Source organism: Hemitrygon akajei, chromosome 1 (assembly GCF_048418815.1).
Source record: "Hemitrygon akajei chromosome 1, sHemAka1.3, whole genome shotgun sequence".
NCBI classification, from domain to species: Eukaryota; Metazoa; Chordata; class Chondrichthyes; order Myliobatiformes; family Dasyatidae; genus Hemitrygon; species Hemitrygon akajei.
In genome coordinates, this window is record NC_133124.1 from 76,894,376 (window position 1) to 76,906,420 (window position 12,045).

A 12,045-nucleotide genomic window follows, 5' to 3' on the forward strand; every position below is an offset into this window, starting at 1 on the left:
GCCAGTGGGGACTTGTGTGTGTGTCCACTCATGTCAGAGTGACAAGTCCACCACAGAAGAACGGTCTAGCCGACGACGGATGGGTCATAACTGAATGACCACAACGGTACAACGGAATCAGAATACAACAGAAGGTTTGCTGGCTGCAGCTGCTCAATCTCTTGCTCGCTCTCTTTCTCTCTCTCCAACAATTACAACACAACCATAACTACCTCAGCACACATGAACTGAACTCTATATTCTCTTATGACAATTCATTTACCCCAGACATCGATAGAGCTTGTTTATTATTATTGATTATTATTCCTACACTTCTATGTTTATTATTGCTAACCTGTTTTATATGTATATTTGCATTTTTGATTTTGTATTGCTTAGTTTACTAATAAACACCTTTAGTTTTCGGTACCACCAGACTCCAACGGATTCTTCTATTTCTGCTGGTCTGTAAACCCAGTTATGGGGTACATAACAAAATAAGCACCTAAAATGTTGGAAATAGCAGGTTGGTTATCATCTGGGCGCAGAAAATGTGGCTTTTCTATCAAGGCGGAGCCTTCCGTCTGATTATATCAGAATAAGATTATAACAGGTCGGTCCGGCCAGAGCAGATGCTTTGGATGCTTCTGTTGACTGTGAGCTGAGAACTGAGTGTTGGCAAGGGTAAGACCGACGTCAGTCTCCTTTACCAGAAAAACATAAATGGGATTCCCCTCAGGTGCAGTGAAATAGATTGCCGCTCTGATGCACCATCAATAACTCACGCTGAGACTTAGGAAGTGAGATATCGGCTTTTATTGACTGGAAGAATAAACAGCACTACATCCTGGGGAAAATGAGGGAGAGCAGCAGCCCACAGTCGCCTTTATACAGGGGTCTGTGGGAGGAGCCACAGGAGCAGTCAGCAGGGTCTGTGAGAGGAGCCACAGGAGCAGTCAGACAGGTATATCTAGTTCACCACACGCTCTTCCACTTCCTTTCCACCGAGCCAGTGCGTCTGGACGGCGAGCTGGCAAAACCACGGCGAGAGCCCAGCTCTGCAGGGATGAGAGGAATTCGAATGCCCCGTGTGCCTACAAGTCCTGGAGAGTCTGGTGCGGACACATGTGAGTGACATCGCCGAAGCTCTCCCTGGTTTTCTCCAAGATCTTCTCTTGGAGATCCAAGTCAGTGTAAGAGTAAAAGTTCAGCAGCCGCGGGTTTGAGAATAGGGAAGGGGAATGAAATCATCTAACCCCCCACCCCACTATAGCGCCTGTTCCTCCCCCCCGCAAGAGGTCCCATCAACCTGCCAAGTACTTTTGTCGCTGGGGTAGGGCGTAATATTTGGTGGAAGATGCTTCAAAACAAAACTGGCAGGATCATGTTTCGGTGAAGTTGGTTGGGGAAATAAATATTACCCCCAAATCCACAAAGAGCTGCCCGTTCTCCTCTGTTCCCCGGAATTCAGGGGATCTGTACCTCCTCTACTGACAGCTAGAGCCTGGAATTTTTGCCTCTGGAGCACGTCCCGAGTTTACCCTTCAGATTCGGCAGTGGCGTAAAGCAGGAAGAGCATAGAACATAGAATAGTACAGCACATTACAGGCCCTTTGGCCCACAATGTTGTGCTGACCTTCAAACCCTGCCTCACATATAAACCCCCACCTTAAATTCCTCCATATACCTGTCTAGTAGTTAAGAGCTGAGAGGAGTTGAACCTTTGACACTAATGAGTTTTATATCCTGTTTCAGTGAAATAAAATTTACAGTAGTGTCCCAGGGTTAGATTTAGACTCTCAATTATTTGGTTTTGGCATTGGTTTATTAAGATTAAAAATTTCAAAGCATTGCACATTTAATATCAAAAGCCCGAAAACAAAGAAACAAGTAAACGCCGTAGAACCCAGTCAAAGGAAACAACACCCAAGATGCAAAAAGAATGAGCAAGTTGCACAAATGGCAAAAAGCAAGTTTGCTTTGCATACTGTTATTACAGATTAGATCATTACACAGTGCATTGAGCTAGAATAAGGTAAAACAATAACAATACAGAATAATGTGTAAAAGCTGCTGGAAAAGATGCAATGCAGGTAAAAGCAAACATGAGGAAATCTGCAGATGCTGGAAATTCAAACAACAACACACACAAAATGCTGGTAGGACACAGCAGGCCAGGCAGCATCTATAGGGAGATGCGCTGTCGACGTTTCGGGCCGAGACCCTTCGTCAGGGACATAGGACTATAGATGCTGCCTGGCCTGCTGTGTTCCACCAGCATTTTGTGAATGCACGTAAAAGATAAAGTTTAGATCCTGAAGAAGTTGATTGTGAGATGAATAGTCATCTTAAAGGTCCATTTAAGATTTTGATAACAGTGGGATAGAAGCTATCAGGTTTTTGTATCTTCTGCCTATCCAGAGGGGAGAAGAGAGAATGTCAGGAGTGGATGGGTTATTTGATGATGCTGGCTGCTTTACTGCAGTGGTTCCCAACCACCTGGCCGCGAGAAACCGACATGATTTGGCGATATGAAACGATATGAGTCAGCTGCATCTTTCCTCATTCCCTGTCACACCCACGGTTGAACTTGAACCCACACGAGGTCATCAGTTGCCGAAACGCAGTGACACCCTCGCGCCAGGGGTCACTAGTGGCCTCGGGTAACCGGCCGGCGGGAAGACCCGATGCTACTGGCCTGGAGCATCGGCAGATGGGCGCCCCATCTAAACCTGTTTACCACACCGAATGTTTGTGGGGAACCCGGTGCTAAAATATTCACAGCCGACCTAATTTGGGCTCAGGGTTTCGGAAGTAACAGAGCAGCTTCCACGCTGCGATCTACTGAAAGTCATCCCTCGAGACAAACATGTCGGCCGATAGATCCTCCCTACGGGGGGCTCACACTCCTCGCTCGGTCGGTCGCTCTCTCCGGACTGCGACTGCCACAGCCCTGGCACGGGGACCTCCGGACCTTACTTTGTCCTCTCACCCCACCCACGACCAGTCACACCTGGCCAAGGCGTCTGGTGGCGGGCGGGCGGGCGGAGGGTGGAGTTCGGGTCCGTTTGCTGTCTAATGAGGCAATGGAGCCCTCAAAACTGCTTCGACACCTTGAGTCCAAGCACCCTGCACTTAAAGACAAACACGTTGAATATTTTTGAGCGTAAAAAAACGTGAGCAAGCAGGACAGAATCAAGTGCTGAGAGCCACGGAAACTAAATTGCGGAATGGACTGGACACAAGGAACCCCCTTTGAGTATCGCTGTCTCTCATCACCCCTCGATGGCACCGTCTTGTTGCAGGGAAACTGATTCACCGATAATAGTGTGTTGCTATGGTTTAAAATGCTCATACCAGGAAAATATACGCTGTGTGTTTAATTTGTTAGATTAATCCTTTTAGAAACTGTGGTGAACTAGATATACCTGTCTGACTGCTCCTGTGGCTCCTCCCACAGACCCCGGTATAAAGGCGACTGTGGGCTGCTGCTCTCCCTCATTTTCCCCAGGATGTAGTGTTGTTTATTCTTCCAGTCAATAAAAGCCGATATCTTGCTTCCTAAGTCTCAGCGTGAGTTATTGATGGTGCATCAGAAACGAAATTGAGTGGATTAGCCACTTATAAATGACTTTTATTTGACTTATCATCGATATTCCGGTTGTAATTAACACCCCCCGCGTTGGCCGGTTCGCAAGAATACTGTAAATATTAAACCAGTCCATGGTGCATAAGACCATGCACCACAGTCCGGAGAGAGCGACCAACCGAGCGAGGAGTGTGAGCCCCCCGTAGGGAGGATCTATCGGCCGACATGTTTGTCTCGAGGGATGACTTTCAGTAGATAGCAGCGTGGAAGCTGCTCTGTTACTTCCGAAACCCTGAGCTCAAATTAGGTCGGCTGTGAATATTTTAGCACCGGGTTCCCCACAAACGTTCGGTGTGGTAAACAGGTATAGATGGGGCGCCCATCTGCCGATGCTCCAGGCCAGTAGCATCGGATCTTCCCGCTGGCCGGTTACCCGAGGCCACTAGTGACCCCTGGCGCGAGGGTGTCACTGCGTTTCGGCGACTGATGACCTCGTGTGAGTTCAAGTTCAACCGTGGGTGTGACAGGGAATGAGGAAAGATGCGGAAAGGTCTTCCGTGTGCAATGTTAACTTTTTCACTCTTTTCTCAGATGCTGCCTGACTTGCTAAGTCATTCAGAATTTCAGCATCAGTAGTTTTATAAAGCTTCTTCCTCTCTGATAATTTAAAATTTATCAGTAATAACTGAGGACAATTTCAACCCCTTTCTTTTGTAAGCAGGATTTTAAATGTCAGTTCAGCATTTTTGCTTATCTATTTATGTTTATGGAGAAGCATTACCAAAACAAATGCATACCTTTAATCAGAAATGGCTTTTCAAATTTCAGCAGGTATTTCCAATGAGTTAACAGTTAACCTTTGTCGTTTCTTTAGCAATGATTAGGTGGATCAGTCAGGGAGTTAGGGGTGTTTGGGATTGGCACAGAAGGGTCCAATTGCCCTTGGGCAAACGAGTTAGAGAAGACTTAAAGGAAAACACGCTTTGTGAAAGCACCTCACATGTTTAACAGGAAAAGGAGTGGCCCATTTTGACTGCAAATATTCACTGCAGAATGATACAAAAAGAAAAAAAATAAAGTGGCTTTTATACTGGGGATATGCAGCCAGTGATGAGTAGAGGGTTCATTATGCTGGGCTGGATCCTTAATAAAGCTCTTTCAATTATCCCATTCCTCTCCTCTTTCCTCACACCCCTCCTTTTTTCATAAATAGATATTTATCCAGATCACCCTTATAATTTACAATTAAGTTTGTATCCTCTTTCAGGTATTCCAGCTCAGGCTGTGTAAAACCATTCTCCAGTGTAGAGACCACATTGTCACATCATTCTTTCATTGAGAATCCCAAAGTCAGTTAGTTGTATCACCCAGACAACCTTGGGATCCACCTTATCACAGACACCCCTCATTCACTCTGTTGCTCAAAACAGAATTGTGTACCCACTTTTTCAGTTCTGGAAAAGTTTTCAAGAAAATTGTAACGACCAGTTGATAGAACACCCAAAAAAAAAACGAACACAAAGTATGCTAAAAGTAATTTATGTAATTGTGTCATCATGTCAGACCAGCCTCCTAAAGTGAAACCCAACTCAATGTTGGTGGTTGGGAATTATGTATGCTTCCACCAATTACGTTATCTTACACAGTTCCCCCCCCCCGCCCCCCCCGGAGTTCACTAAAACTGGCATTGTGAGTCTGTCTGGAGCTTGGACGAGCCACCCAGCTCGAGTCCTGTGTTCCGTGGGCAGAGGAATGTCAAAGGCCTCCGGCCCATCCAGAGGTGTGTTGACACACTCACGGTCATGTTGTGATGGCAGGGGCATGGTAGCAGAATCCTCCAAACCTTGGTGGACTTATACCGAAATACATCCAGGTTTACCCCTTTATCTATCATGAAAGTCTTTTCTCTCCGTTCCAAAATGCAGAACAGGGACCCTAAGGGGATGTTGGTGTACGTCATAGTGGACGAAAACAAACGCGGCTGAATGTAGGTCAACAGGAACCCAAGAGAGCTGAACGCCATGATGGGAGGTCAGCAGAGGCGCAAAGGAATTAAATTCACTGAGGAGGGTGAAACGCTGTTGAGAGGCTGACTGGACAGTTGTGGCATCAGGAATCACCTGGCACTCACTGATATGTAGGCCAGGGGATTTGCTCATTTCTTTCTCAATTCCTGCTAAAACATTGTTTACACTTACATTTACATCATTTATTATTATATTGTAATTTGCCCTTTACTGTCCCTATTGTCTTGTTTATAATTATTGTACTGTCTTGCACTGTTTGTGCACTTTATGTAGTCCCGTGTAGGTCTGAAGTCTAATGTAGTTTTGAGTTGTCTCACATAGTCTAGTGTAGTTTTGTGTTGTTTCATGTAGCACCAGGGTCCTGGAGGAACGTTGTTTCGTTTTTACTGTGTACTGTACCAGCAGTTATGGTTGAAATGACAATAAAAGTGATTTGACTTGACTTGATATTGCTGTCATGCAGACGAAGGGGCTGATATTTTGGCCATTGCGTGAATGAGGGGCTTGTAGTCAATGAACACTGTGAAATGGCAAACTTCTAGAAGAAAAGACAAATGGCAGACAACCAGAGAGAGACCAAGAGGCTGACGGTCAAACGTGCTGTACTTCCTCACGGGGGTGGGGGGTGCAGAGCTGCTGGCTGAAGAAGGTGAGCAGCCACCACACACCTCCGACCAACTGTTCGTGCACGCGGCGGAGTCACCAACGTAGGTTTTCACAAATATAGCTACGTGAGGAGTTTTATGTTTAAGAAAAAAGCATAACAACTCATTTATTGAACTAAAAAACTGAATAGAGTGCAGTAAAAGTACTTTACATAATTACATCATCACATCAGATCAGCTTCTTAAAGTGAACCCCAGCTGAAGAATTATGTTCATTTCCACCAATTACAATACCCTACATCACTTCCTCCACCCATTCATTGCATATCCCCACCACATTCCATGTGAAAATGTTGCTCTTCAGGTCCTCTTTAAATATTTCCCTTCTTACTTTAAACCCATTGATGCACCATCAATAACTCTCGGAGACTGGAAGTGAACATTAGGCTTTTATTAGTTGCAAAAAGGGAGCACGACATCTCGGAGACTTAGGGAGGAGCAGTGCCCCAATCGCCTTTATACAGGGGTGTGTGGGAGGAGCCACAGGAGCAGTCAGCAGAGGGGCGTGTCCAGACACGTATACATAGTTTACCACACCCATGTAGTTGAACTGTCTTTACCATCTCCTCTGGGCACTTGTTTCATCTGCCCACCCACCCTGTGGAGAAAGCTGCCCCTCAGGTCCTGTTTTGTTTTCTGTCTCACCTTAAACCAATGCCCTCTAGTTTTAGACTCCCCTACCTTGGGAAAAAGACTGTGACCATCCACCTTGTCAATTCCCCTCATGATTTTATAAACCTGTATGAGGTCACCTCTCAGCCTCCTGCATTCTAGGGGAAACAGTCCCAGCCCATCCAGTCTCTCCTTATTACTTGAGCCCTTGTGTCCCAGCGACATCCTTGTGAACCTTTTCAGGCTTTTCCTAATTCTCCGGCTTCTGCTTGAGCTCTTATCTCAATTCAAATGATCAAAGCAAGGATATCAATTCTAAACAACCCTCCACACTTCTCACAGTTAAGCCCATGGTTCTGCTGATTGGGCCCTAGTGTAAGGAATTGGAAGCATATAACGAATCTTCCATTTATTGGGCCTTGCTTCCTGACTGCTACTTTTATTTTTACCTGTCACTTTCCACTGGTGTTTACATCGATTTTAGCTAACTGTTTTACAAGGCTATGCTGCTTCAGAAGGTTGCACTACATGGAAACTAGGGTGAGATAGTCTATTTGATACAAAATTGGTAGGAGATGTCGAATTGGAAGGTCAATTTTCATGATGAAGGATCCTGATGATGTCACAACTGTGGACTCGGCTGCACAGCAGATTCAGCAATTTGCTCGTGAATATGCATGTGTCAGATAATTATTATTTCACTGTGGCTGTATTTAACCCCCTTTCTCGTTCTAGCGCTTGTTGAGACTTGAGCAAAGCACAGCAACGCTACACTGCCTGCTTGCATTCGGTATTGCCTGAGAATAGTGGACTATCAAGTCAACCAATGCTGAGGGCTAGCGAGATTCATTATATATTTAGATATTCCTTTCAGCCGCGGTGTTGGCATCTAGTTTTCCATTTGAGAGCTTTAGTTAACGGCCCTGTTTGGCCAAACATTTTTTGTTCGCTTTTTCCCTTAAAATAACAGTTCGCATTAAAGTCTGTGAACTATTGACCTGGTTCAGCGTCTGTCTGTCTGTCTGTCTGTCTCTCCCTCTTTCTCTCTTTCTCTCTCTCACTCTCTCTCTCTCTCTCTCTCTCTATCTCTCCTCCCCCCCTCCCCACACACACTTGAGCCATATCCAAACAAACTGAAAGATGAAGGGTCTCAGCCCAAAACGTCGACTGTTTATTCCTTTCGATAGATGCTGCCTGGCCTACTGATTTTGTGTGTGTTGCTTTGGATTCCAACATCAGCAGATTTTCCCATGTTTGTCAATTTTCATATTGGAGGCCAGTGACAAGTGGGATCATACTGGCTCCTTCATTGCTCGTCACATATACTGAATTCAAAGAGAAAGTAGGTGGCACGGTGAGTAAGTTTGCAGCTGACACCAAAAGTGGTCCTATAGTGTACAGTGAAGAAATATGTCGAAAGTGAGAGCAGGATCTCGATCAAACAGGGAAGTGGGCAAGGCCCACCCCATGCCCCCCGCTATCTTAACTGCTTTTTACAGGAGCACCAGAGAGCATCCTGACAAGTTGCATCTCTATCTTGTATGGGAGCAGCAGAGTATCAGACCAGAAGTCCCTACAGTGGGAACAGCTGAGAGGATCATCACGGTCTCCAGACCATCCATTGGGGACACTTATCAGGAGCGCAGCATATGCAGGGCCCTTAGTATTATTAAGGTTCCCACCCATCCATCCAGCATTTCTTTGACTTTCTGTCATCAGGCAGGAGATTACGGTGCATAAAAACAAGACCGGACAGGACGAGGAACAGTTTCTTCCCCCAGGACATTAGGCTTCTGAACTCCTGGCTGTATCATACTCAAAGTGTCACTGGTTAATCTGTTCCATACCTTACAAATTATGCACTTCAGTATTTATTTATGTGTGATTCATCTGCAGATTTCATCCTAACTTCCATAAGTTATTATGTGTTCTGTGTTATGTTCTGTGTTCTGTTATTCTGTGTCTCGTTTGATGGGATGTTTTACATGTACAGAGCTGAATGACAATAAACTTTCTAAAAATTATTTTTATTGGTTTTTACAATTAAAGAAACCAATAAAGAAGTTTCTATAGTGAAAAACAAAGGTATCAAATGTACAGTTCATAACAGTTAAAAAAAACACCCATGGTAGAATCATATACAGTTAGTTACCACCCCACCCTCCCATTGCCTGACCCCAAGCCAACCTTACAATATATAGAAAAGTTAAACAGAACTTTTATCTCCACAGAGCTGTATTTATAAAAAGGTATATTACCTCCTTGTGGCCACACACTTCAATTCCACAGACCACTCCCACTCCGACATGTCTGTCCATGGCCTCCTCTACCGTTAAGATGAGGCCACACGCAGGTCAATGGAGCAATACCTTATCTCCCGCCTAGGTAGCCTCCTTCCTGCCGGCATGAACATCCAAATCACTGACCTCTGTTGATACCCCTGCCCCCCACCCTTACCCCCATCCCTATCTATTATTTTAGTCTGGTTCTCTTTCTCTCTCTTTTCCCCCCTCTCTATAATCTCTCCCCCCAGCCCTACCTTTCTTTCTCTTTTATTTCCCATAATTCTCCACCTTCCCCTAGCCCATTTCCCTCCAGCCTGTCACTTCCCAGCTCTCTACTTTATCCCTCCCCCCACTTCTTATCCCCCCTCGACCATCCCATGTTACTTCACTCCTGATGAAGGGTTTCAGCCCGAAACGTCGTTATTTCCTCCTCCCATAGATGTTGTCTGGCCTGCTGAGTCCTGCCAGCATTTTGTGCTTTTTATATATTACCTACTACCTGGACTATAATATGTTTACACATCAAAAACTGTAAAACTTAACTGAAAGAAGCTGGAAGTAAGGGATTTACGTGCAGAAGGAAGAAAAAAGGAACGGACCTTGAATCTAAGTGGGAATTATGAAAATATTCAAGAAGAGGTCCCCACACCCTTTGGAACTTTACGTCCGAATTAAGGAGTGAATAATGATTCTTTTCAAGGTCTAAACAGAACATAATATCTCTAAGCCATTGATCTTGAGTGGGCGGGGCAGCATCTCTCCACATAAGAAGGACAGCACGTCTGGCCAAAAGAGAGGCAAAAGACAGTGCACGACGTTTAGTCGGACTCAGATGCATGTCAACCTCTCCTGAGGAGCCGAAAAGAGCAATCAGAGGATTAGGTTCCAAATAGTAATTAAGTATATGAGATACAGTTAGACCAGCGGTTCCCAACCACCAGGCCGCGGACTGGTACCAGGCCGCAAAGCATGTGCTACCGGGCGACGAGGAAATTGTATGATTTGGCGATATGAAACGATCTGAGCCAGCTGCATCTTTCCTCATTCTCTGTCACGCCCACTGTTCAACTTGAAGGCATGCAAGGTCATTACCCACGCGAGGTCATCAGTCGCCTAAACTCGTGATACCCTCGCGCCAGGGATCACTGGTTGGCCTCGGGTAACCGGCCGCCTCACGAGGCCGGTGAGAAGTGTCGTTGCTATTGGCCTGGAACGCGGACAGATGGGCGCCACCTCTAAAACTGTTTAGCACACCGAATGTTTGTGGGGAACCCGGTGCTAAAATATTCGCAGCCAACCTAATTCGGGCTCAGGGTTCCGTAAGTAACAGAGCAGCTTCCACGCTGCGATCTACGCTGAGTCATCCCTCGAGACAAACTTTCGTCCGCCGATAGATCCTACCTACCTACGAGGCGGAGGGGGGTGGGGGTCGCTCTCTCCGGACTGTGACTGCCACGGCCCCGGCACAGGGACCTCCGTACCTTACTTTGTCCTCTCACCTCATCCACGACCAGACAAACCTGGCCAAGGCGTCTGGCAGCAGGTGGGCGGAGGCTGGAGTTCAGGCCCAGCTGCTGTCTAATGAGGTAATGAAGCCCTCAAAACTGCTTCGGCACCTTGAGTCCAAGCACCCTGCACTTAAAGACAAACACGTTGAATATTTTTGAGTGAAAAAAACGTGAGCAAGCAGGACAGAATCAAGTGCTGAGAGCCACGGAAACTAAATTGTGGAATAGACTGGACATAAGGAACCCCATTTGAGTATCGCTGTCTCCCATCACCCCTCGATGGGACCGTTTTGTTGCAGGGAAAGAAGCCCAGGGCTCCACTGATTCACCAATATTGGTGTGTTGCAATGATTTTATATGTTCATACCAGGAAAATATGCACTGTGTGTTTAATATTAAATTCATTAGATAAACCCTTTTAGAAATGAAATTGAGTGTATTAGCCACTTATATGTGACTTCTAGTTGACTTACCATCTATATTTCACTCGTGATTAACACAGCCACCCCTCCCCCCCGGCCGGTCCGCAAGAACACTGTCAATATTAAACCAGTCCGCAGTGAAAAAAAACGCTGGTGACCCCTGAGTTAGCAAGACATCTCTCCAGTATTTCTCCTAGCCAGGGCAAGTCCAATACATATGAACAAGGGAAGCCTCGCCCCCTTTATACTTGTCACAACAGGGACTAATGTCTGGATAGACACATGATAATTTCGTTTTATGAGCCCCATGTATGACCTTAAACTGTAACAGTCAATGGTGAGCACATAAAGAAGTTGAATTAACTGTCTTGAGAATTGAATCCCATACATCATTGGACAAAGGAAAATTTAAATCTTGCTCCCAGGCAGTTTTAATTTTGTCAAGGGGGGCTCACCTCAAAATTGCTAACTTAGCTCGAATATTAGATATTAAACCTTTACACAATGGATTCACATGAAGAAACAAGTCAACAACATTTTTATCAGGTACCTCAGGGAAGTTTGATATTAAAGGGTTGATAAAATGTCTAATTTGGAGATATCGGAAGAAGTGAGTGTTGGGTAGGTTGAACTTTACAGACAGTTGTTCAAAAGATACAAAATGATTATCCATAAAAAGATCTTCAAAGCACCTAATGCCCTTTCTGTGCCAGACTTAAAATGTTAAATCATGCATAGAAGGCTGAAAGAGATTATTATATAAGATAGGACTAGAGAGAGAGAAACCGTGAAGACCATGATACTTTCTAAACTGAGTCCATATTCTCAAAGTGTGCCTGATAACTGGATTAACAACTGGTTTAGGCAGATGGCAAGCAAGTGTGGATCCAAAAGGTGCGGAGATAGAGAAATTCTTATTAGAGTTCAACTCCATTTTCACCCATATCCGGCAGTCACA

At 45.3% G+C, this 12,045-nt stretch overlaps 1 protein-coding gene across 1 annotated transcript in view; it reads left to right on the forward strand.

Moving 5' to 3' along the window:
- The first annotated feature begins 1,001 nt into the window (after positions 1-1,001).
- LOC140727983 (meprin A subunit beta-like) overlaps positions 1,002-12,045 on the forward strand; it is a 100,602-nt gene continuing 89,558 nt past the window's right edge. The window contains exon 1 of the mRNA XM_073046052.1: positions 1,002-1,106. Coding sequence (XP_072902153.1) covers positions 1,046-1,106 — 61 coding nt within the window. The 5' untranslated portion in view covers positions 1,002-1,045. The remainder of the gene's footprint in view (positions 1,107-12,045) is intronic.